The sequence below is a fragment of the Nelusetta ayraudi genome, unplaced genomic scaffold (genome assembly GCF_046127955.1).
Source record: "Nelusetta ayraudi isolate G7.1 ecotype Tasmania unplaced genomic scaffold, CSIRO-AGI_Nayr_v1 ptg000071l, whole genome shotgun sequence".
NCBI classification, from domain to species: domain Eukaryota; kingdom Metazoa; phylum Chordata; class Actinopteri; order Tetraodontiformes; family Monacanthidae; genus Nelusetta; species Nelusetta ayraudi.
In genome coordinates this window covers 5105060-5131682 of record NW_027466121.1, presented here as the reverse complement: position 1 = coordinate 5131682, position 26623 = coordinate 5105060, and the positions used below count along the sequence as shown (strand labels likewise).

The window sequence follows — 26623 nt, the reverse complement described above, 5'->3', positions numbered from 1 at the left end:
ACAAGACTGAAGTCACAGGGGATATCAGAGGCACAAAGCACTCTGGGTAATTCGATGTGGCAGCAAGCCGAGAGACACGCGCATGCAAATACACACACACACACACACATACACACACACACACACACACACACACACACACACACACACACACGTTTGATCTTGACCTTTTCATCCTCTCTTGCTCTTCATATTCAGAACATGTCACATGTCACATGTCACATGTTCCCACGTTCACCTGTTAGTGGAGCAGAAGAATCTATTATCTAATATTAATGAATTTATTGATTTGTTTACTTTGCTGTGTGTTGCTTTTCTCTGTAGCTACATTTATTTGTTTTATCTTTGTAAAGTGTCTGTGAGTGCTGAGAAAGCCGCTTATAACTGCAATGTATCATTATTAGTTTACAAAAGCAACAGGTCAAATTGTTTACATTTGAAAGAAAGCTAAAGGATGATAAAATAGACTTGGCTCCTGTGTTTCCTTTTTCCTATAATATGATGATGATCTATAATAATATATTATAAAAGAGAAAATATTTATATTATCCTGATATGATGATCAATACACACTACTGCACACAAGTAAATGTCCTCTGAGAGCAGCTGTCAACTCTACGGAGCCCCCCGGTGACATGGATGGGAAAAAAATAATAATGTGCGGCCACGCATTACTGTATCGTGCCAACGAGATAATAAACGCGTGGCCACGAGATATTTATTGTTGGGGGGCAGGAAGCAGGCAGAGGGGCCCTGCTCCCACACAGCCAAAGGAGAGAGGAACAAACCAAGCAACAACAGCAACAGTCGTTCATTGAGCTCTTCAGCTCATTAGAGGCCCTACTGCAGCCGCAGCTGCCTGCTTCCTGCCCATTGAGCTTCACTGAGGAGGAAACTCCAGGAAATACCAGGTCAAAAAGCAGCCATGACATCACCTCACCAGCAGCCTAGGCACCGAAGCCTGGCAGCAGGCGGCCAGCCAGCCAGCCAGTCATCCAGCCAGTCATCCAACCAGTCATCCAACCAGTCATCCAACCAAGCAGCTAAAATATTTGATTATAAAAATGAAATATTTTTAAACTTGAAACAAAATGTAAGTACTTTGACCAAGAAAAACGTTTTAAGAAAAATAATTGAGCCATATATTTTTGTTCCATGTGTTTTTTTTATTAATATTTCCTGTTGCTGAGCATGAATATGTGACGCTACCGATGGCTAAATGCTACATATGAATTGATCTGGGTTGTGGACAAGCTGCTGCACTCGGGACACAAACACAAGACACTACAGGTCATACTGAGGCTGTACTACCGTTTGTGGGGACTAGATGGCAATGGTTGCTGACGGAAAAAAAACAAGGGGTATGTTGCAGAAGTGGCTAGCTTTGTTAGCTCTGTTAGCTTTGTTAGCATTGTTAGCGTGGCGGATGGAGTCCCATTGAGTTTCCGACCCAGCGAGTCACCCAAGTTCTGCTGCACTTCACTCGCGGACGTAGATCCGTGTGCACAAAACGTCGTTGGCCCCAAAGATCTGAAGAGGAGACGGAAAGATGGTTTCAGACACCTGACAGACTGCAGAACTAAATGAAAGATGTGATTGGGACAAGATGACAGGGAGCTGATGAGTCGTAACAAGTGATTCACTCGTTTAAATGTAAAACAGTGGATTTTGTCAACGCGACCGCTGAGCAAACTGTTCCAAACGATGCATACATACCATCCACTTCCTGTTGGACACAACAGTCCATCCACTTCCTGTTGGACACAACAGTCCATCCACTTCCTGTCACATATTTGGAGATGTTTGTAGAATAGCAGCCCAAGCTGCCAACTCCCGTTTGACCCCAGAGTCAGCAATCACTGTTTACTGCCTGACACGGTTGGTCATCAGTCCCGAGGTCCTGATAGTCCTGATATTTCCCTCCTCTTCATCCAACAGACTTCCTTCTCAGGGTTGACAAGGTTGCTATACAACACGTCATTTAAAGCTATTATCATTTCTGTATATGGCTGGTCAGTAGTCTTCAAAATGCAGACGTGGCCTGAAAAATCCCAGCGTGTCCGTGACTTGGTTTAAGAAGAGTGGGGATGGGCTGTGATGTGCCAGTCATGTTAGAACAGAAAACTTCATGTCCTCAATCTGGCTGCTGATGAGACTATCCTTCTATCCTTCTACCCTTCGCACACCCAGGTGGCAGTTAACCCTAACCTTCACCCCTAATCTACTAACCCTAACCCTACTAACTCTACTAACCCTAACCCTACTAACCCTAATCCTATCCCTAACTCTAGCTCGCGACTCTCCGTCATTTTTCCACGTTCTTCTCGGCTGCACCACTACTGTGGCCCCCCAAAGTGTTTTCAGACTCAACCAATGAATAGGATCATGCAAATGTTATGGAAATGTGGCCCACTTACAGACAATCAGAGCGCTGCTGTGTGATCTGGAGCCACCCCGTGTGGATTACTTGGGGTCGTTTTTGGAAAGGGATTGATATGATTCATATTCAGCCACTGTTGGTTTTTGTGGTGTCGCTTGTCTCAAAAGACAGAAGCTGTGTGAACGAGTCCTTCACCACAGAGAGACTCATTGATTTTGTTTTTTTTAGTGTTTTGGTTGTGCTATGAAACTGACATTACCAACAAATGGTTCGGGACGTTAACATTTGACGCTTTCAGCAACTGAAGTTGTTTCAAGATCAATGACACCTGCAAAAGAAATGCGTGTTGTTCCTTTATTTTCTACTACTGAGATCAAATGAGTGACCAAAGTTGAAACATCCACTATTGCATTTTATAATTTGACCAATATCTAATCTAACCTAATCTAATCTAATCTTAAACTTTACAAAAATTACTGTTGTCACTAAATTACAGTAACTAAAGATGGATTCAGGCCGGGAAAGCAGAAGCTTTGGAAAACTCTTCTGTCAGACCAGAACCTGGATGGTGAGTTACACGACGCTTTGTTATCCAGTTTACAAAATGTTAGCTGCCAACTAGCTAGCAAAAATATTTATTTATTTATTTGTTTGTTTGTTTTTAAACCGATTGGACTCTGCAGCTTCCTCTCTTCCCAGAAGCCCCAGGCTAGCATTTAGGTGCTAATGTAATATTGCTTCTGTAATGTGATTTAATATTGCTCAGCTAACGTTGCCAATGTAACATCTTGTGGAATTTAATGTGATCGCAAAATCTGCATCCTGACAACAAGAAGAGCCTTTTTTTCAACTCATAGTGAAAGACTTGAGCCCAGCTGAGCCATTGAAAGAAAAGAAAAGGTGCAAGAGCGAGAGCTGCTCTGCTGGACTGTGATCGTGGTTCATCTGCAGGCCGACCATGGCGTGACCGAAGGGAAAATTGAGGTGAGAAAAGCGACCCAGATCCTCCACCATGAACGCATCGCAGCCTGGTCACAAAGGTGGTGACACCGTGATGGAGCACTAGCACCCCCTTGACTTTGACCTTGACCTCCTCTGGACCTTCTCCGCTCTCGGGGGAGGAAGCTGCACAAACATCCTGGGATTATCGTCCCAAACCTCCTGTGTTGTTGTTTGCGATGGTTCTCAGTCGTCCAGGTCGTCCCCACGTAGAGAAGGTGAAGTTGAGGCCACTGGACTCTCTTGAGGATGCCTCCAAACGTCTTTAAGATCGCAAAAGTCCAGTGGCCTCAACTTCACCTTCTACATCTTCCTGTGTTGTTGTTTCAAGCGTTCAGAAGACTGAGGGTGGAGCAGGAATTTGCAAATTTCTCTTGGAGATTAATAAAGGATTCATCTATCTATATAATCTATCTAACAGATGATACTACTACTAACAGAGTGGAGCCTGGGAGCGACGTGAGAACCTCCGTCTCATGGTCCCCAGCAACATCTCTGCTCATCGCCGGCGGGGCTTTGGACCCATTGACTTCTGCCCGTATTAATCTTGATAAATTCTCGGGGTATTACTGCAGAGGCAGCGAGGCAGCTTCTCTTCTGCTCCTTTCATTCTCTCAGTGGGGTGGATGAAAGAAAGCTCCCCTCCTTGGGAAAAAACAGCCTCGCTCATTTCCTCTAGCAACCAATCTCCAGGGTGACTTCATGCAATCCCTGCCTCCTTTCATTTAACCATTTCTCAAACAGAGCACAGTAGCTGCTGGAAAAGCCTTAATGCATTCGACTTTCAAGTCTCCCTGAGAACTGAGCCACACAACACAGCGACCATACAGATCAGCGACCCGTCGGGTTTTAACCTCTCGCCGCCCAGAGTGCAGCTCTAGATGAAGGACCTCGGCCGGTCATGTGACTTCAATCATCTTCAGAGTTCAAGTAACAAACCAAAGCAAACAGTTTCTCCTACTTTAATGGAGAGCAGTGATCTATGAGGAGGATTTTAGTGAGATGATGAGCTCACCAGTGTGAGCTCATCGCCCAGCAGCTCTCGGGACCAGAAGGTTTTGGGGCCGTCGCCGTCCACCAGAGTTTGCTTGCAGTAGATCTTGTTCTCGGTTTCCCAGGTGGGGAAGCTCTGCAGGTGGAGGGACGACAGGAAAGGGAGAAGTTTTATGATGTCTGAAGACAATCAGGGAGCCGAGGGCTTCAAAGTGAAACTTAAGATTCAGATTACTTTATTAATCCCTGAAGGGCAAATTCATTTTACAGTCACCTGTCCATAGGAGAAACACAACAAGACAAGACAAGGCAACACAATGATGCAGGATAAGACAAGAGATACACACAGTTAACATCTACAGTCAGGTCACCTCAGTGACAGCAGAGCAGGGCTGGGCGCAAATAAAAATCAATCATCACAATTCACTGTTCATTTGGCTGCCTTATGGCTGAAAGAATTTGCATGGTGGTTTGTTTTCCTCCCTGGCACATAATAATGCCGCCCAGAGGGCATGATCTTAAAATCACAGTACACAATGGGACTTGGTTTAGATGAGATTGTTTCTGCTTTCTGCTTTCTGGACCACCCGCATTTTCCAGAGGGAGCCGAGGTCTTCAAGATGGAAACCAATAATTTTGGAGCACACTCCAGTGATGTCATTCAGACATTTCTTATCCTGCATGGTCAGAGCTCCAAACCATCAGATAAAAGAAAAAGTTCAAAGAGTCTCAATAAAAGATTGATAAAAAAAAGTGCGTAAAATATGTCCGCTGTTATTGAAGGAGTTTAGTTTCCTCAGCAGGTGGATTCTTTGATTTGCTCGCTTGATGATGCTGTCTGTGTTTTCACATTTCCCCTTTGCTTAACAGCACCAGGCAACACATGAATGAGTAGCACAAGAGGATCATTTGTTGAAACCATGAAGAAAGTAAAAAAAAAAGAAAGAAAAACCTTGTAGTCTGCAAATTATTCCTGACTAATATTTCAAATGACGCTAACAGGATTAGCATCAGACCTCGACCTTGTCACCAGGTTTAATTTCTGCCAAAGTCAAAGAGTCCAGTTGGCACCGAGACAGTGGAGACGTTGTCAAAGGTCCTGGATGAGGTTAGCCATGTAGCACTAATGAGGGTTAATGGACTGATCCGTTCCATAAGTCCTGGATCCATTAACTGCGCTTACATTTCAAAAGTTTGACCGTTTTCACAAATGCCAGTTACGTTAGAGATGCAGGTTGTCGTTTTGTGAAATATGATGAGGTTATTGGAGATAAAAGGGGGTGGGGGGGTTGGGCGGTGTGTGTTAGGGGTGTGGGGGCGAGGGGGGCTCGGCTTTGTCTCACAAATATGAGCTCAAAGTCAAGACAGAGATTAGAAAAATGGTTTTCTGAAGTCCAAGTTACAGTCAAGTTTTACATCTTGAGTCTTGACTGGAAACAGCCTGCAGCTCCTCTCTTGATTCCGACCTTCCTATCTGGCTTCAGCTGCCAAAACAGGAAGAGGTAGACGCTAGCAGGACAAAACCTGTTGTCTGTCCTCAGACAATAGAGAAGAGAAAGAGTCGCTGTGTCTTCAGCTAATTTGTAATGAGTCTTTGTAGCTCGTATTCGACTTGTTTCAGTCAGATTTCAGGGTAAACGCAGTCTTACTGCTCTACTTATCACACCATCAGCCTTGTCTGCCTTGTCTTTGTCTCTTGCGGACCACAGTGACTCTGTTGTGTCTCCAGATGTGGGAGAGCAGCTCATTTCCTGCTTGGCTCAACAATTTTTTCGTTGGATTTGCCGACGATTCTTGCCTTGGTCTGAAATAACAGTTGTTCTCTCTCCGGTCTCATCGTCTCCTCCTGCGGTGTGAACGCGTCACCTTCCTCATACGAGTCTCTCCTCTCCATCTCTCCCTCCCAGCACTTTCTTCTTGCACCGTTTACTGACAAAATGGGAGATACAGTTTCTCCTCATCGTCTTAACTCAAATCTACCGAGTCGGCTGGATTACAACACTGCTGTCGAAGAAGCTCCAGCGTACTAAACTAAGTCTCTCTGAACGAACTCACAGTTGTCAACGCTCGCACCCATTTTTAAATGTGTCCTTGGGAAGTTTTCATCTCCCTTTTTGCAAGAGAAAATGAGGGTTAAGCGTTAGTTTGCAGTGTGAAAGCTTGAATAGAAGGTTTGTGTTTCTAGTGAGATGGGAAACAAGCCTGTGCAACTGAGATGAAAACTGTCGCCATGCAGGGTGAATAAGGTAAATGCAATTTGTGGCTCGAGCACCGTGCTGAAAACAGCAACACTTTGGATTGCAATTTCAAAGTGCCGCAGACAATATTTTCTCTTCCCTGCACAGGTTTCACTCGAGCTGATTCGCCATCAATCACCAACCTAATTTAAACAGCGGCTGGTGAGAAAACGTAATGAAAGAATTGAGGCGCAGATTTAACAAATGATGCTGCACATTCCGAAGACATTATTTTGCCCTGAGTGTGTTTGGAGGAGCAGCAGCGTGAGAGCATCAGTCCTCCTCTGTCCTCTCTCTCTTCCAACACAGTCTTGATTAGCTCATCTGGGCTGCTGACATTCTGTCAACCACGGAGGAATCACACACAAGACTCTGAATCTTCTTTTACATCCAGGAAAATCCTCAAGTGTCACTCTTTGCTCCTCTCTCCTTGTGAAAATGCTCATGGTTCAAATGGTACCATGCAACACCGATGCTAGTTTCTAGAGCAACAGTTAGCCTCGTAGGCTACTTTCTTCCTCTGAGCTTTCTGTGGCAGCTTGCAGCTGCCACTTCCTGCTTTTCGTTCCAACTAAAATGACCGTTGCTGGTTTAGTACACCCAAGAGCTTGCAGTTCGGAGACGAACTTGGCAACGTGGATGTGCAAGAGTTCTGAAACTGAAGCTTCAGCTGCTAAGGTTTAGCTCAGGAGTGTTGGAAGCCTGCTTCTGCGTCAGTGACAGCAGGCACCAATAGGTGCCCCACAGGAAGGCTGACAGGGAGTGGCTTACCGCTCTCGCTTCCTGGAGGTGAGAAGAGGCCGCCTGATCTGTGCACAGACTAGCTTTTTCAACTAGCGCCGCTGCTAATCAGCCCTCTGGCCCTCAGCAGCCACAGATCAGCCTGTAATCCCTTTAAGCACCGCTAAATTCACAACAGGGAGGAAACTTCCTCAACAAAGTCTAATAAGTTCAGGGGTCAAAGTGTAAATGGACTGATGTTGGTTTCAGGGATTAGTATTTCAGGTGTGTGCTATTATGATCAGAGCTGCTTTTGAATTAAATCTACCTGATTGTGGCTTCACAGTGTTTTAGGTCCCAAGCTGTGAAAAATCTTCTTTTATCAAATGACGATTTACATCTTGTGTCTGTCAACAAACAGCAAATTTTTTCTACTTGTTTTGCTTGCTTCATTTTTTTTTTTAAGAAAGTGCACAATAAGACACATATCTGGAAATATTCCCTTTGTGATGTCACTTAATGATGGGGCCACAGGAAAGAAAAATATGAATGTGACGCGGTGTTCTTAAAAGAAATGATCATGTGTTATCGTTTGCACATAAATGCGTCGTCGTTCTTACGTTGATCTTTCTCTCTGATCACTTTCTTTTAATTTGAAACGATATTCCATGTTTTGCCCTGCTGTCAGAATTTGACAAAGCCCGAGTTCCAAAAGAGATACACTCGGCTGTGACAGTGTGAGCCAGGGGCTGGCAGCAGAGTCGGCTCCAGACGCGGAGGCAGACATGAGGGCGAGTTTTCTCCTGAGACGTTGATCTAACGCAGGGCAAAAGGCTCAGGGGAGGCGGGCGTCTGGGGATTGCCCGGGTCCAGAACCATCCCAAACACTCCTGTGAAGATCTACGAACAGTCCAGCGGAAACATTTCAGGACGATGGAGGGAAAAAGGCAAAGTGAAAAAGGAAAAAGTAGGTCTGATGAAAGCGAGAGGAATGATGACTGCAGCTGGAAAACACAGCACAATGTGTAAGTGTGACAATGAAATGACGGATAGCAGGGATCAAACCTTGAATTTTTTCCAATTTTAGGGAGACAGTTGGAAAAAATGTCCTTCTGTTGCTGCTTCAACTGCCACAATTTCCTTTGGCAGTCTCACAGCGGCGAGACGTCGTGTGACCCAACTGCCCACTAGCCAGCATGCCCTAGGGCTCAGCCAGTCGGGACCACGCTGTCTCCTGCGAGCTGAATTAGGTCACGCCGTCTCCCCCGCGACTTCTCAGATTAAAGGTGGAGACAAAAATCTTTTGGCTTCTCCGAATATATTTTTAAAATCTCTCCACCTTTCTGCTTTCTAGTCTTGCAAGATTGTCTCAGAGGACACTTTTGAAAAAAGGACAAAATCATTTTGATCACTGGATACCCAGAAGTGCTTTGTGCTTTCCTGAAAATTTGTCTTCAAACCTGCAGTGAATCACTGCATTGATTTTAAACAGTGTCTGGTTTTACTGTCCCTGCCAGTCCTTCTGTCTTCAGTCTCAGCTCTGGCACGAAGGAACTGCAGGGCCTCAGCTTGAACCTAAAGGAGCTCCAGCTTTTCAGCTCTGTACCTGAGGGGCTTCAGGGTCGAGTTGACGGAGAGACCTGTGAAATCACGAGCATACAGCTGAACCCTGCAGAACCTCCGCGTCAGGTCGGGATCTGTGCATGATGGATCACCTGTGATGTCAACAACCCCAGGTCCTGATTCTCACTTTTTTCCTGCCTTATTCTATTTTTATCTATTTTTTACCTGCAGTGATGTCATAGGAGACTTGCTGGCTGTCAGGTCTTCATTCTTCCTGTGAGGTCACACTGTGAAATAAAGTGGTCCGTCTTCTACCACAGATCGGAGCCGGACTGGGACTCAACTTTTAGGACTGAGGGGTTTATGTATTGCGGCTAACTGGTGATGGATAAGTCAATAAGGGAGGCCTCATACATATCCTGACTCAATCTCCAGGGACACACAGGACTGGAGCTCCAAGAACTGGGAGCAGCAGTGGCCGACAGGACCCGATGGAAAGACCTGGCATGTAGGATCTCGATGATAGTCGAAGCATGATGATGATGAAGTCAATAAGCCGCGGTGGGCTAAACACGGGAGTAATTGATGACACGCATGCAAAATGAATCCAGTCTTGTTTCAAGCTTCTATTTAACTGCGTTATTCTTTTATCACATTCACCTCCAATTGCTGATGGATATCCACTAAAACCAGGAAGAAACAAACTGCAGAAGATTGCACCCCCAACGCTCACCACACACCAAGCCATCAGAGGCGCACAGGTGAGGGCCATTATATAGTGTTGCGGTTACACCCCACACAACAGCGACACACAACTAACCAACCACGTGTCAGAAGAAGTGCACTCACAAAACATAAGCATTCTATACTTATGGCTCCTACAGTGTCATCAGCGTCAGAAATCAAACACTTGACTTCATCTAATGACCAGACAGGGGGCGATGTGGTGCAGCATATTGAGATCAATCAGAGGAGGAAACCTGCTCATACACTCACAGCTCAGCCGCCTCCTGCTGGAAAATACATATATATATATATATATGTACATAAGTACATATCTATCTATCTATCTATCTATCTATCTATCTATATGGCCTATAGTTTTCATAGCATGTATATATATATATATATATATATATATATATATATATATATATACACACACACACACACACACACACACACACACACACACACACACATATGTATATATACATATATACATGTATATATATATATGGATAGATAGATAGATAGATAGATATGTACAATATATTTGTACTTATGTACATTTTTCAGGCACCCTTACTTTTTCTTAGAACTTTTTACTTTTATTCCCTACATGTGTACACAAATATGTGTACTTTGTAATCCTTGAAAAAACTAATTCTCATTACTTTTGTGTTTAAAACTGTTTAAAGGATACATATTCTGTTCAAATGAATTCACTTTTTAATCAGTGTAGTTGCTTGAAGGGGGAGTTACTTGAACTACGCTGCCGTGTAGTCAAATATAAAAGTGGATCATATTTTAGAGGGAGTGCGTTCAGCACAAAGAAAATTGAAAATGTGGAAAATGCTATTGGTTATTTTGTATTAAAAGTGGTAACAACATGAAAAGTAAAAAAAAAAAATAATAATAATAATAGTTTTTACTCAAGTACATTTCAGAACCTCTACTTTCTCCTTTGACTCGAGTAAAGGAGTTGAATCAGTTAGTTTTTACCAGCGTATTGTTTTCACAAGTAACCGTACTTTTACTGACGTACAGAATGGGAATACTTTTGCCACCCCTGTATATGTATGTATATTGAGTGTCTTGTGACCTTGCACTTCCTGCCGTCCACCGTCTCCTCGTCGAACTCCTGGCCCACGTGGAAGTTGATCTCGGTGGTTCTGACGCTGGTGGACGTCTTGATGTAGAACTGCTCACCGTCCTGCCGGATCTCCACGTGAGGGTTGGAGGCGGCCGCCACCGCCACCTTCCTCAGCATGGTGTTGACGCCTGGCCACCGCAGAGGGCAGAGGTCAGAGGTCAGAGGTCAGAGGTCAGTCGTGTTCCAACTCATGTTTGTCCATTTGATTATTTCATATTCGTCCTTATTCTAATCTGATTGGGCTGAACCGGTGAAGTCATCGGATGTAATAATTTAGAGTGACTCATATGTAATAAAACGGAATTATTCCCAAAATGGAACTGAAACTCAGTTGATTGGTTGGTGATGATGTCACTGATGAGTTGCCACCAATGGGAGCTTGTCTGAGACAACATATCAAGATCAACGAGAGATGATGAACAAATGAAGAACATGAGGCACAGCCATTGATTGTTGTGTTTTACATCCTTTACTCTGTAATGACAATTGATATTTCAGTCTTTGGAAGGAATTTCATCGTAATTTGTATTATATTGCATATTTAAAAAAAAAAAATATATATATTTGAATGCAGGGATGTGCAGCTCGTGTCAAACAAATCCAGTTTCAGGGCAGGAGGAATGAAGTCGCAAAGCGACAGCAGACACTAACATTTAGAATATTCCCTCCATCTTGTCCAGACTGCACACCTTCAATCTGGAAGACAGGTGGATGGACCTTCATAACAGCCATAAGCAACATGAGGAACATGAGGAACATGAGGAACATGACGAACATGACTAACGTGGCTGTTCCAGGGTGGAGACACCGGAACCTCCTGCAGGGACAGAGCTCTGTGAAACTGTCAGGGCTGATTTGTCCACGTCTGACAGGAGCCCTGTTGATTGGTCCTGACAGCAGGGCTGGCCCCGCCCCCTTCCTCTCACTCTGTCTGAGCTGGCGACACTTTGACGTGTCTCGTTTGGAGCCACCTCTCCTCCTCCTCATCCTCCTCCTTCTCTCTTCCTCCTCCTCTTCTCCACCTCTCCTTCTATCCTCCCCTCGTCTTCGTATCTTCTCCACCTCTCCTCCCCCTCCTCCTCTTGTCCCCCTCTCATCCTCTCCTTTTATCCTCCCCTCCTCTTCTCATCTTCTCCATCTCTCCTCCTCCAACTCCTTCTCTCTTCTTCCTCCTCTCCTCCCCGTCCTCCTCTTCTCCTCACCTTTTTATCCTCCCCCTATCTTCTCATCTTCTCCATCTCTCCTCCTCCCTCCAACTCCTTCTCTCTTCATCCTCACCTCTCCTTCTATCCACTCCTCCTCTTCTCATCTTCTCCTCCTCTCATCTACTCCTCCTGCTTCTATCCACTCCTCCTCCTCCCTAAAACCAGAATCCAGCATCACAATCAGAACCAATGCCCCCCCTACACACACACACACACACACACTGAATGACTTGGTCAACGCCCAGACATGAAACCCTTCATCTGAGGTCGACCCCGCCCTTCATCACTGATGTCTTTTCATTGCATTAAATATGGATGAACGTCAGCCTCTTTAAAAAATGTGACATCTTCTCTTGGTGGACAATCATCTGTGTGAGGGGAAGGGGTGGTCCGGCCCAGGTCGGGCCGGGCCGGGCCAGGAGGTCCCACTGTCTCACTGTCTGGCTGGTTCATGGCTCAAAGCCCCAAATCGACCCTGGAAGCAAAGTTTTCCTTGGAACTTTGCTTCCTTGAAGGACTTTTTAGCCGCAGCAACTTCTGATCTTTGCACCTCACAGTCCAGTGGAGCCTCAACCGAGCCTTCAACAGTCAGTCGGCTTAGCCCTCTGTTTACAGTCTCCCACAAGAAATATCATTGTTTCACTTCTTCTTCCTGATCTGAACTGAGCGACAACAGGACAAAAGGAGGGCGGGGCCAGTCTGTGGGCTTGCAGCGCTCTTTGTGACTTCACTAGGGGATGATTTCCACACAACACATTTTCACAAGCTGAAGAGGGACTAAACTACAGACCCCCACCTCCTTCCTCCTTTCAAGTTGGTGTTGCAACCTAAACCTCTTTATAGCTTTGACATTTTACATTGAAACAGAGTCAAATTCACTGATCAATTGATTATTTTATTATTATTATTGTCTTAAATTTGTATTTTCCTTCAACAACTAGATTGTTCAGCTGAAAACAGACGCAGACGTCTGACTGGCATCTGAAATCAAGATCATTCGTGGGTTTGATGGGAACAACAGGCTGTAAAAAAAAACAAAAAACTAGAGGAACAACGGGTTAAAAGGGGCAACACATGTCAGTAGTTTTTAGTTGACTTGTTTTTCTTCCTCTCTCACTGGATTTGCTTATCAGACGAACAACATGTTATCATGCAATACGCATTAAGCAGCCGTTCTCGATGGCAGAAGCACACCACCACCACCACCTCCATCTCCACCACCGAGTCCAGACTCACAGCGAGCCAATAGCCTCACGTCTCTCAACAGGTTCACTGCTGCTGCTGCGCCACAGAGCCCTCAGCCTGTCGGAGGGTCCTGTCTGTCTCAGCCGTCCCCCCGGCGTGACCAAATGCCCAGCAACACAATTGAGTGACCCACTTTAACGGGTCCAGATCAGAAACTCTTCACTGCCTCATCAGTTCAGCAGCAGCTGAAGAGAAGACGGAGATTAGAGCACCCTGGCAGCGCACAAACACATGCCCTACTTAAACGCTTAACATGAATAATGTTGTGCCCCCCCGCAATCCTCTCTCACCGCACCCCACCTCCCCACCTCCCCCGCCATCATGTAACAATACCACGTCTGTTTGGGCAGGAATTCAACATCCACTGTCTCATATCTCCAGGAGGACCGAGAGGCTCCCCTTCAGCAACATCTCCCACCGCAAGACCCCAACACTTCCACTTCTTCTTCCTTCCTTCCTTTCTTTCTTTATTTCCTTCTTCCTTTTTTTCTCCTTGGGAGCTCCTCTTCTCAACAATGCCGCGTTGTTGGGAGTCCAACGCAGGCAGCATTCTCCAAGAACAAGAAAAGCCCTTTTCTGCCTGGACATGATGGATTGTTCACCTCATGCAGGGATGCAGCGGGAGAGAGACAGAAGGGGAAGAAGGATGAGAGGAGGAGGACGAGGTGGAGGAGGAGGAGGAGAGAAAGAGTAGGAAGAGGAGGGGAGGTTCTTACCCAGGGCTTTGAGAAGTTCATCAAAATTCTTGCTGCTCTTCATCTTCCAGGTGCCGGCAAAGTTGGGCATTTCTGCAGAGTGTTTGCTGCTGCTGCTGCTGCTGTGACTGCTGCTGCTCCTGCTGCTCCTGCTGCTCCTGCTGCTCCTGCTGCTGCTCCTCGTTGTGAAGCCTCTCTGTCTCTGTGCTTTTGTCCTCCTCTTCCTCTTCCTCCAGCTCCGGCTCCTCTGCTCTGTGTGCTCCTCACTCGCTGTCGCTGCTCCGGCGTCTCGCCGGCGTGCTGGCAGCAGCACTCTTTATAGCGATGGAGCAGCAGCAGCAGCAGCAGCAGGTCCCTCCCCCTTAAAGCTGCTCCATCACTAAAGCAGCAGCAGCAGCAGCAGCAGCAGCAGCAGCAGCAGCAGCAGCAGCAGGGAGGAACAGTTTTCATTTTACTTTCACTGTGTTGTTCTCCGTCACCAAAGAACAATCAGATCCTTCACATTCCTTCCTGTCATGTCAAACGATTTACACATTAATGTGCATGGAGACGTTGGGATCGAGAAAGTGGGCAACAAAGGAGGGATTTAAACGAGTGAAAACCTCTTCGAAACTGACGCCACAGTTTTAAAGTTTTGGATGAGTCATCTTTATTGGCCCAAAGTCAGCAGACAGGAAGAGATGATTCCCAAATACAAGGACAGGCTCATGGACACGTCTGGAGGGAACATTTGAAATGTGAAGCAGAACAAGTCCTGTTAGACCAGAGCAGAAACAACCACGTTCCTCATTGCAGGTAACTGACTTTGGTGTTCAGAGTTTTGATTGGACAACAAAAGACACAACATCTTCAAACCGATTGATTGTGTGACCGTGGTGGTGACAAAAACATGATTCCGTGTTGTTTCATTTGAAACCTGTTTCTACAGTCTGTCATATCAAACCTTCTTAGTGCTGTAGCTCCATTACCCATCAGCCATCACCGCTGCCCTGAACACGTTCCATCCATTTGGCGAAGAGATCAGTGAGCTGTGACGAGAACAGATGGAAAACTATAAAGTCTTGAATAACTTAAATGTTGATGAAAGATGAAGCACAAACGTCCAAAAAGACAATGTTTTGTGCTCACTCAAAGTCATTTGCTACTGAGTATGAACAAAGCACTGAAAATACCGTTTTTTATGTTGTTGTTTTTTTTTTAATAGTCAACTTGGTTCTAATGTTTGCAGTTCAACAGCTGACTCACAGCACACACTGATATCGCTTCTTTGGACCAAATTCTTTTTAAAAAAAAAACAAAACAATAAAATAATTTTCCAGGACTTAAAAGCAAATTTATGGGGAAATAATTGCACATTGAATGAAAGGTCAAAATTGTAGGATTTGTAATTAATTAAATATTGCAATTGGTTGAGAATGTATTGTGTAATAGTGATTTTATTATCGACACACAAAAACACATATTTGCAACTTTTTAAGTGGCATAAGGTCATACTTTATTAAATAGATCATTAATATGTGTTTATGTTTCAGGTTAATAAAAACAAAATTACAAAACAGTGCGTCTTTCCCCTTTGGGAGCGCTGTTCCTCCACACCGCTTGAGGCACTATTGCTCATCCTACCTTATCGACCGACTGTTGTCCGACAAACGAAGGAGAAAGCGGAAGTTACGTAAATGTTGACATGGCGCCTCACTTGTAAACCAGCGAGCTTTGGAAACTCCATTAGGTTGTTGTTCTTCACATTAACGGTATGTGGCCGTTTTTCTCAATGAGTGATATAATGACAGCAAATAGTGATGATGTCTTTGCCACTAAAGTGTCTTTTAGCCTTGACTCCTGTGACGGTCGCAGCAATAATTGCGCTACAGCCGTTAGTAGCGCTAACTAGCAGCGCTAACTAGCAGCGCTGACTGGTAAAAAGAAAAAAAAAAGATGCAATTTTCCTTTTCAATGATAAATATGTGTTCAGGTATTGACGTGTTGGTGGTGCACAGTGTCGAGAGTCACGTGTTCAAGAAACTGCACCGTTTACTTCGTGGCTTGCATACGGATACTGTATTCATACTTTTCCATGTAATGTACAGTACATGCGTGTTGCAGTGAGTGACATAAAACCAGGCAGTTTTTTTTAAACGGACACCGTCCATCTGTGGAACCATAAGCTGTGGACACTCAGCAGACTCGGTTTAGTTTCGTTTGATGAGTCATTCAACTGGGCTGTTAATTGAATGTGAAGTTGGTTCAGTTTCCCCCAAAACGACCCTGGTCATTGCAGCTGGTAGTCAGTGAGATCTGCACTGTTGCAATAAATGCACACAATGAATACACTTTGTTGTTATTTCTAGGTTTAAAAAGTCCACTTGGCTCTTGGACAAAAAGGAGCAAAAATATGAGCACTCAAGTAAGCAACATCTTCACTTACTCATCACTTTTAATACGGTTTAAGAGTGGAAGATTAATATGAAATATGTGTTTTGATTTCAGTACAGCATTCTCTTCAAGCAAGAACATGGTGAGTTGCATCAAGAATTATTCCATTCAATGTTATTTAGAATATTTTTAAAGGTCCCACATTCTGGAAATATCAAATGTGGAGACATTTCAGTGTTTCTGTTTTTTTAATGGAGCTCCTCAGAAAGTAGAGCAGTCCTTCCTTCCTGGACATGTTGCTGGTTTCACCACTGGACTGCCCAGGGTTCAGGATGTGTGTCATGTGTTTGATGTGACCTGGTCCAGCAGCTTCCACTCACTCTGTGTTGTGTCTCTGCTCAGCCCACGATGACGCCATCTGGACGGCAGCGTGGGGCAGGAGTGAAGCAGACGCATCAGAAACCATCGTCACTGGTTCACTGGACGACATGGTCAAAGTTTGGAAATGGCAAGTGACCACATTCTGTGACAACCTTTTGAAAATGCTGCCCTCTGTTGGTTCTATTGATAAGCACATGTAATCATCAATCTCTTGCTAACCTTACGGTTTCAACCAGGGTTAAAATGCCTCTGCGATGCCACTGTGTCCTCTGTCGTGCAGGTCGGACGAGAAGCTGGAGCTGCAGTGGACGCTGGAGGGTCACCAGCTGGGCGTGGTCTCCGTGGACATCAGCCACAACGGAGCCATCGCCGCCTCCAGCTCCCTGGACGCTCACATCCGCCTCTGGGACCTGGAGTCTGGAAAGCAGATCAAGTCCATGGATGCTGGACCAGGTAGGAGCTTCTTACCGACTGCCGTGCACTGCGACGATCAGTCAAGTTGCACGACTGCAGGGGAGACAGTCTGGCCAGGCGTGGGCAAACTACGGCCCGGGGGCCGTATGCGGCCTGTTAAGCTGTTTAACATGGCCCTCTGAGCTTGAAGCAATGATATTAACAGTCAGTCAGTCATCAAACAGCTGCATCTCCTCCACGTTTCCAGTGTTTCCACAGTCATTTCAATAAAGAGCTAAACACCCTGGTGGTCCAGGAGGTTCTAGGAGGTTCTAGGAGGTTCTAAGAGCTAAACAACCTGGTGGTCCAGGAGGTTCTAGGGGGGTCTAAGAGGTTCTAAGAGCTAAACACCCTGGTGGTCCAGGAGGTTCTGGGTGGTTAATTGTCAAATAATCAGCGTATTACTGCTCAGCTGTTCTCTGTGTTGACCCCCATCAGCCCCCCCCCCCCCATCCTCCTCCTGAACCCCCAACCACTGCCCCCCCACCCAGAGGTACCATCTCTAAATGTCACGTCACCTTCCATTGGTGACGCTCTGCTTCCCCCAGGGGTGGCTGTGTGGTACTGGATAGAATGCCATCATGGAGGCCTTTATTAATGCCATGTTGGGGAAATTTACATCATTACAGCATCAATATTGTGCAAATAGAAGGAAGTTTATATTAACTGAAAAGAAATATAGAAATGTGATGTAATAAAGTATTTATAGGGTAAGAAATGAAAAACCAAACAAACAGTTGGAATATTTCCAAGTGATCTCCATTATACTGACGGATCAGTCAGGGTTTTATTGCACCTTAGTGAAATGTGAGTGGTTGAGAGAAATGTTTTACTGAGTGCAGTTGTGCAGGAATGGCCTGCGGGGGGCGCTCTGAGGGCGCAGCAGGTCTGGAGCTGCCCAGGCTCTCCACAGGGTGGTGCTCCGGGGTCGCAGGTGCCGCTTCACTTATGTTGCCCGCTTGTTCTGAGTGGAGCTCACAGGCGTCTCTCTGGCCACACATAGCACAGTTAGCATGTAGCATTGGCTTGAGTTGAAGGAGGCCCGTTAGTGCGATTGGCTGTTGGGCCCCCTGCTGTCCATGAAGACGTCTCACTCTGTGACTGTGTTGCCGCCAGTGGACGCCTGGTCGGTGGCCTTCTCCCCCGACTCCAAGCACATCGCCACCGGCAGCCACCTGGGAAAAGTCAACATCTTCGGCGTGGAGAGCGGCAAGAAGGAGTTCTCGCTGGACACCCGAGGGAAGTTCATCCTGAGCATTGCCTACGTAAGCAACCAGACTCCAGACAGTCATGTGTCAGAGATCCAAGAACTTCATGTGTCACCTGCTGATGAGTCAGTCGATGCTGAACAGCAAAAAACAAGAGTCGCACAACAATTTAGATTAACACTGTAGACAACCATTCATATACATATATACACATATGTAAAAGAAGCGCACCGTTTTTTGTTTTTTTTTCAAACACTAAAGAATCTCACCATTCACAAATGTACTGATATCAAAGAGTATTTGGAGTTGGACTGAAGTGTGAATTCAGTGTGTTTACAGTGTGTCACTGTGCCGGCAGGTTAACCCTAACCCTAACCCTAACCCGGCAGGTTAATCCTAACCCGGCAGGTTAACCCTAACCCAGACCCCTGCAGTCAGGTAGTCGGTGTCTCAGCAGAGACCTGAGAAGTTTTTAGATCAGCATTTCTCAACTGGTGGGTTGCAACCCAAAAGTGGGTCGTGGCTAAACATGATTTAAACACCAGCCTTCTTATTTTTGTGGATTAAATTTGGCTCCGTGCAACTTGATAATGAGCGGAACCACCAGTTGGGAACCAGTGTTGTGTGTCCCTGGGACCTTCAGTCGGTGCTTTCTTGTCCGTCCTCAGAGTCCTGATGGAAAGTATTTGGCGAGCGGTGCCATCGATGGAATCATCAACATCTTTGACATCGCCACTGGGAAGCTGCTCCACACGCTGGAAGGTGAAGCCTGCAGACACTGAAGTGGAGGTGCTGTGTGTGAGTGTGTGTGTGTGTGTGACTGTTTCCTGTCCTGTCCTGCAGGTCACGCCATGCCCATCAGGTCGCTCACCTTCTCCCCAGACTCTCAGCTGCTGGTCACAGCCTCGGACGACGGCTACATAAAGATCTACGACGTGTGAGTTCAGCCACACACTGGGTGGGCCGGGGGGGGGGGGGGGGGGTGAACCTGGCAAAGCTTCCTCACTGCTGGTCAATGAATTCCTTCACATGAAACCAAGTAGAAAGAAACTGCAAGGAAGAAAAATGAATAAAACGCAGTAAAGCAGACAGTTGACCCAAGGAGGGAGAGTTAGTGAGTTAGCTCTCACTCGCTGTGTGTACACACACACACACACACAACAGTGCTGCAGTTAGACTGGTGGTGGGTGGCTGAACTGCAGCTTTTCAAATGGTTTTGAATGCAGTGGTGACCAAACTCACTGGAAAGCAGCTGTTGGATGTTGGGACTGATCCAGTGAGCAGCAGAAGTTGAGGTTGTGTTTTGTGCTGCAGGCAACACGCCAACCTGGCAGCCACGCTGAGCGGTCACGGCTCCTGGGTCCTCAACGTGGCCTTCTCCCCTGACCACAGCCACTTTGTCTCCAGGTTGGACCTCCGTCTGTCTGTCTGTCCGTCCACCACCAGCTGCTTCCGCTGGTGAAGCACTGAGTCAGTTTGATGAAGCTCACCTCCTCCTCCTCCTCCTCCTCCACAGCTCGTCAGACAAGAGTGTGAAGGTCTGGGACGCCGCCTCCAGAACCTGCATCAACACCTTCTTTGACCACCAAGATCAGGTGACCTCAAGGCTCTTCTCTGATTGGTTGATCTGTTGATGGAATCAGCTGCACCACCTTCATTGTGAAATGGCTGAGAAATGTTGAGCCCTTGAGTTTGAAATATCATTATATTGTACTACATTGTTGTTATTATTATTATTATTATTATTATTATTAGTAGTAGTAGTAGTAGTATTATTGTTATTTTCATACATTTCCAGTGGACAGTGAACCGGTCCCAGTGGAGAGTGAACGGGTCCCGGTGGTCCCAGTGGATGGTGTTGCCTCTGTGTGTAACATTGCTCTGTGTGTGTGCAGGTGTGGAGCGTCAAGTACAACAGCAGCGGCTCAAAGATCATCTCAGCTGGAGACGACCGAGCCATCCACATCTACGACTGCCCCATGTGAGGCTGCACTGTGTCTTCTAACCAGGCTGGGGAGGCGGGGGGGGGGGGGGTCAGTCAGGGAAGCGGCTGTGGGGTAAAAAGCTGTTAATGTCCTTCATTTTTTGCACCGGCTTACAGTCAAATAAAATAGTTCCTTTTGTACTTTAGTCTGGTGAATTATTTCCGTTATTGTGCAGTGGTGACAGAATTGAAACGGTGTCACATCTCACACACAACCTTGAGTGTTGCAGTGTATTCTTAGTGTCTTTATACAAATGAAATGTACACAATTGCACGATGAAACATTTTTAGCTGCTGCCGTCACGACTTGGCTGCAACACGTTTGATGAAGAACCTGAGACCGAGTTCAAAGGACAGACTTCTAGGGCTGCTTCGCTACATCAACGTCATTAAATACAGAAGTTTTGCGTCGACGTGTCGAACCAAAACAAAAACATGGTGGCAGCGTGTGAGCAGCAGCAGCAGCACCCTGAGCCGTAGTTTCCCCACCGGACTGATTGACTGACGAATCATGGGAAAATAATCGATAACAGAAAAAAATAAACGTTTAGGTTATTTAAAATAAATAAATAGATTAATTGATTAATAATAATAAAAAAAGATGGCAAGATTAATCGTTTAAAAAAAAAAAAATATATATATATATATATATATATATATATATATATATTTTGCCAACTCCGACAAATTTCTCTTTTTCTCTGGTTGGTGTGCAGTGGTTAAACTCTGGTGCTCCCTCTAGTGGTGCAGCAGCTGTAATAATTACTTCCCCTGAATGCTTGAATAATAATTCCAGCCAATGGTTTACAATCTTTATTGCTTCCCATGACCTCATCAACACATCACACACTGTACGTGCACAACTCTGATATTAAACACACAGCAGCTGCAAGGTACACAGTAGCACCAGCTCCTGCTCCTCCTGCTCAAGGAGCATAGGTCACTTCAGGGTCCTTTGCAGAAATCAGCCCAGCGGCTCTTCAGCCTCATTTGGGATGAAACACACACAGTGTTGTGTTGTGCACAATAAACAACTTCATCACCAACAGCGGAAGGAGCTCTGTGTTGTCTGGCAGTAATGAGCTTTTTTTTTTAAGCCTGTGACATGAGTATTTGTAACGTTGATGTGTCTCACACTCCCCCTGGTGGCTGGTGATGACACCTGCAGGCAACTTGGCAGTGCAGTCACGTCCACAGCTGCTGTGTGTAAATGTTCCACGTTGGATAACGACAATTAGAATACACAATGACACAGCTTCTTAACAGTATCTGACCTTGACCTTGACCTTGTCGTTCCATAATCCAGTTGAGCAGGGAGAGGGAGAGAGTTTCTCCCACTGGCCCGATTGGCTCCAGTTCAAAGATAATTGATTCTTTTAAAGTGACACAATGTGAAGAAAGTATTTCCAGCAGGACTGAACAAAATGAGGCAGCTTGCAGAGCCCTGGTTCTGGACCCCAGCAGAATGATGAGCTGAGTTGTTTATGTACGCTGGTCATCTGATTTAGTTCTAGCATTCTAGATTTTAAAGATTTGTATTTACAATTCAACCGCACTTTTAAAATTTCATAAATAGAAGGAATGAATTAGTCTGTGGTTCCTGACACTCAAACTAGATGTTAAACTGCTCCTTTGAGCAGTGATTTCTCTCAGTCCACTGGAATGCACGCACGCACACACACACACACACACATCCGTCTCCTGAAAACCAGAAAAACCAGGCTTTGATTCCAAATTTGGCACAATTAGCAGTCAGTCATTGCTCTGGAAACAGTCCTCTAAAATATCAACTTGAATTCATAGTGAAGAACGTTGATTTCAAAGAAAGAAAAGAAGAAAAATAAAGAGAGGAACTCCAAACTAAGGCTGCATCTGTGCTGAGACTGCGTTGCGTTCACTGGCAGCCGTATTTGTTGTTCTTTTCTGTGGTCTGTGTGTTGTTAAAAGCAGTGAATCCAAAATGGGATTTCTGATTTTTTTTTTTTTTGGAACTTTGCAACTCACCTTCAGTAACAAAGGTCTTTTTTTTTAATTGTTCTTAAAATTAAAATTCCATTCTGGACTCAGGAAGACGTAGGTCATGTGACGGCTGTGGAAACACCTCACTGCTACTGCTGCTGCTCCAGTGTGTCAACTCCAGGCTCCTTAGTCCTATGTGGCTTCACGGCAGCCAATCCCGTCAGCGCAACACAGTTCAACTACAGGACGCTGCGGCAAACTACAACTCCCCCTCCCCCTAGGGGCAGGCAGCAGGGGAAACGTCCCAATGTCCCTGAAGTGATCCGGCTCTCACCAGTGCCTGCTGTGGATGAGCTCGGCCCGCAGGCTCAGCCTCTTCAGGGTCTCGTAGCCCAGCACCACCAGCAGAGAGGTGGGCAGCGAGGACACGATGCGGGCCGACAGCCCCTTGATCAGGCCCCGCCCCCCCTCCTCCCTCAGAAGCTGCCTGAAGGTCTCCACCACCGACGAGCGGCCCTCCACCTACAACACACAAACATCCAGTGGCTGAATTTACAAAGACACATTTTAAACCAGTGGTTGTCAGCTGGTTCCCCAAAAACGCTAAACACCCACTTTCACTTTCAATCACATCAAGTCAATCAATCACTGAAATGACGGAATTGAATTGTGTGTTTTGCTAAATAAACGCCCAACATTTTTCTCTGTAAATTGATATATTTGAAAATCCATTTTTCTAAAAAAAAAAATCCATTCTAAAAAAATAAAATAAAATAAAATAAAAAACCGAAAAAAAAAGGGGGGTGGGGGGACTGCCCACGAAGCCGCGCCCAATCAAAACAGACCACTTTTGAGTCACGACCCACAAGTTGAAAAATGCTGATCTAAAAGTTTCTGAGGTCTCTGCTGTGACAACATCTGTAACAACATTTGTGGAAGAAAATACAGGAAGTGTTACTGCAGCTGATTCCAGCTGGATCTGCTTTGCACAGACTCTTAATATCATTGCAGGCAGGAAATGTTGACTAGTTCTGCATCGTCAAGGAAAACAAATGGTGATGGATTATTTTTACACAAATTGGGACTTGGCAACTGGAACACAACAGAAATGGAATAAAAATGATATGTTTTTAACCATAAGCTTGATAAATGGATACTATACAATATTCCAACAGGCAATATAATGTAAATATCTTGTTTGTTTTTTTATTATGATTATATTATAATTATTCTTGTTTTATTTTATTTTTTATTGTCTTTTTCATTGATATAATTTTCCTTCTTTTGCACTGTATTGTTGCTGTAATGATGCAAAGTTCCCTAGAGTGGAATTAATGGGATTGATAAAGACTTCTATTCTATTCTATTCTATACGATACACCATCATCATCATCACCACCACCACCAGGTGTCGCTCTACCTGCACCCTGGCTCGGACCAAGTCCATGGGGTTGGTGATGGTGGAGGCCGTGGCTGCTGCCATTGGTCCAGCCACAGCCTGCAGCAGCAGGTGAGGACACTGACTGGGCGCCATGATGGACAGCTGCTCTGTGAACAACAACAGCATAGAATAGAATAGAATAGAATAGAATCGATTGTCTTTATTGATGCCAAATTGGGAAACTAAGAAACAAACATCAGGTTAGTGCAGCAGCAGCACTTCTGAACAACAACATTTCACTACAGTTGCACTAAAACACACATTTATAAACACTTGATATGATGATATTTTTTTTAACACTTAAAGCGATATGTAAATAAAGTGTGTATATATTTTATTTTGTTTCAATCCTTCTCGCTGCATCTACTTGCTGCTATAACAATGCAAATGTCCTCAGTGTGGGATAAATCAAGCCCTTCTTATGCGTCGCCCTGAGGTCGACTTACCGGTGTAGAAGTGATAGAAGGGCCACCAGAGGGCGCTGTTGGGGATGTAGGTGAGCAGCGAGGCCACGTAGCCTCGGTAGAAGCCCCTCAGGCCGTCCGCCGCGAAGATCTGTAGCGTGATGTCGCGGGTCTGGCCGAAGGTCGGCCGGCCCGACGCCGCCAGCGCCATCTTGGGTTTGACCTTGAAGCGGGTCAAGTGTTGACCTTGACCCTGCATCATCAGCTGCTGCGACACCACGTCCACGGGCACGGTGATCGTCTGGGCCACCAGGGACGCCGCCCCGCCGGCCAGCACCGACTTGAGCGTGTTACTGGGCCGGTACTGGGAGACGTGCTGACGCACCAGCTCGTAGGTGGTGATGTAGGCCTGGCCCGACGCCAGCGTCAGCGTGTTGAGCAGGAAGCCCCGGTACAGGCCCCGCACACCCTCCGCACGCAAGATCTTGCAGAAGGCGTCCAGGGTGCCGGAGTAGAGCGGCGACGCCCCCTTCTGGACCTGCAGCCGCGTGCGGATGAGGCTGGCGGGGTAGACGCTGGCCCTGGTGGTCAGAGTCATCAGCACGCCCAGCGAGTAGAACTTCCTCTTGTCAAGGTCGTCCCACTCGATGATCTGGATGGCCCCTTTCTGCTGCATGGTGCTCTCTCCCCGACGCCTCCAGCAGGGCGGCGCTGCTCCCCACCCACCCCAACAGCCACCAATCAGCAGCTGCTGACGATGGCCATCAAATCTGGGAGGGAAAATGAAGAAACGTGTTTGAAATGTTTTCTGATCACATCCATGTTCCGTGTCATGACTCTAAATTCAAACTGCTGCAGCTTCTACACCAGAGGTTCTCCACTGCTGGAGTCTCAGGACCAGCATTCATCTCCTCATCATCAAGTGGCAAAGACCCAAATTCATTCATTCATCCATCTTCCACACCCGCTTATTCCCGAGCTCAGGGTCCTGGGGGTCTGCTGGAGGCAGGGTGACACCCTGGACCAGCCGCCAGTAAGACCCAAATGAACTCCACTAAAATAAAATGATTGAAATGATTCAAGTGAGTTGTCTGTCCTGCAAAATAAATGTCCCAACACTTTCTCTATTAAAAACACATATTTGTACATATTTTTGAAATAAAAAGGAAACTGCCCATGTAGCCGCAAACCAATCAAAACTACTTCGCGACCTTATTTTTGGGTCGCGACCCACCAGTTGAGAAACGCTACTCTAAATGTCCTCAGTGGCAAATGTAGCCCAGGATTATACTTTAGATTTTTAATCAGTGATTTGACTGCAGATTAACATCAAGACTCTTTCACTGTTTCAAATTGACGTAGGCGCGTTCATTCGCTTCCAAACATGGTTCGCTGACATCATGACAGAACGTCTGCGGACTCGGAACCGGTAACGTTAGTTTTATATTCAATGCCAGCCTCCTCCAACTCTCCAACTAAAGTGTTGGCGGAGAAAATGTTTCGGATCCACATGAGAAATCCCGCAGAACCCCGCAACACGAGCGGAGAGTTTAGGGACCGTCGGGGGAAAACAGTGCCCGCATTTTCACTTTGTACAACCATTATATTGTTTGATGAAATACAATAAAGCTGAAGGACAACGGCGTCGTTGTGTTGCTGTTGTCATTCGTTTAATTAGTACACTTTTGAAATAACTGGAACTGCAATCTAAACTCTTCACTATCAGAGAACTTTTCACCACTGTGTCTCACTGTTACACCGCCAACAACAACAACAACTCGATCGATCGACGAGCTCGGGCGTCACCACTGAGGTGATTGATCGCTCAGTCGGCCGGCTCGAGTCGTCTGGTCCCGTCGCGTCCTTCACGACCGTGTCAGTACCGTGTCGGTACCCTGTCTCCGGGTTTAGAACCCGACAGCTGCGTGCACGGTGTCGCTCTCGAGTCTCGCAGAGAGCGACAACACGTGCAACCCGACGGTGTTTGCCGTCTCGCGGGCTAACCAGCTAGCTGCTGCTAACTAGCTGCAACTTTAGCCTCGTGACAGCCGCCAATGAAATGCGAGGTGAACCCCCCCCCCCCATACCTGACGAGAGGCTCTGATGACGGTCAGCGGGCACCTTCCACCTCCTCCAGCACCTCCTCCTCGCGCTGCTGTCGGTTCAACTCAAAGGGCTGTAGCTCTACAAGGAGACTGCATGGCTGCTGCTGCTGCTACTGCGAGCCAGCGTTGTTAAAGTTCAAAGGTCACGACCTCGGCTTCGTTGCCGAGTAGAAGAGAAACTCTTGTCTGTCGGACAACTCGTCCCTGAGACGCGACCTGTGTGTGTGTGTGTGTGTGTGTGTGTGTGTGTGTGTGTGTGTGAGAGAGAGAGAGAGAGAGAGAGAGAGAGAGAGAGAGAGAGAGAGAAAAAGTTGAATAATGGCGGTGCATTCAGGGTCTGTTGTGAATGTAGGAGTCTCCTGCAACCAAACCCCCCCAACCCTAAACCATGCATCCAATCAG

General features: G+C 46.1%; 3 protein-coding genes across 4 annotated transcripts; 1 reads left to right on the top strand and 2 right to left on the bottom strand.

The window, feature by feature from the left end:
- Window positions 1-1217: 1217 nt before the first annotated feature.
- Window positions 1218-14206, bottom strand: LOC142899193 (cellular retinoic acid-binding protein 1). Its single transcript, XM_076042676.1, has 4 exons — window positions 13935-14206; window positions 10718-10896; window positions 4395-4508; window positions 1218-1530 (listed from the first exon to the last, which is right to left on the bottom strand). The coding sequence occupies exons 1-4, from the start codon at window positions 14002-14004 to the stop codon at window positions 1480-1482; spliced, it is 414 nt and encodes a 137-aa protein (XP_075898791.1). The 5' UTR covers window positions 14005-14206; the 3' UTR covers window positions 1218-1479.
- A 1332-nt stretch (window positions 14207-15538) lies between these two features.
- Window positions 15539-20453, top strand: LOC142899346 (uncharacterized). The gene is made up of 11 exons (XM_076042905.1): window positions 15539-15664; window positions 16262-16317; window positions 16401-16428; window positions 16689-16794; window positions 16948-17120; window positions 18237-18385; window positions 18997-19090; window positions 19172-19265; window positions 19643-19735; window positions 19845-19923; window positions 20224-20453. The coding sequence occupies exons 2-11, from the start codon at window positions 16306-16308 to the stop codon at window positions 20311-20313; spliced, it is 918 nt and encodes a 305-aa protein (XP_075899020.1). The 5' UTR covers window positions 15539-15664; window positions 16262-16305; the 3' UTR covers window positions 20314-20453.
- A 658-nt stretch (window positions 20454-21111) lies between these two features.
- Window positions 21112-26436, bottom strand: LOC142899344 (solute carrier family 25 member 44-like). Of its 2 annotated transcripts, none has more exons than XM_076042903.1 (4): window positions 26204-26436; window positions 24159-24886; window positions 23692-23819; window positions 21112-22793 (listed from the first exon to the last, which is right to left on the bottom strand). In XM_076042903.1, the coding sequence occupies exons 2-4, from the start codon at window positions 24790-24792 to the stop codon at window positions 22602-22604; spliced, it is 954 nt and encodes a 317-aa protein (XP_075899018.1). In that variant the 5' UTR covers window positions 24793-24886; window positions 26204-26436; the 3' UTR covers window positions 21112-22601. The 2 variants fall into 2 exon arrangements, with proteins under 2 accessions (XP_075899018.1, XP_075899019.1); XM_076042904.1 differs by lacking the exon at window positions 26204-26436 and adding an exon at window positions 25923-26054.
- Between the last annotated feature and the right edge of the window lie 187 nt (window positions 26437-26623).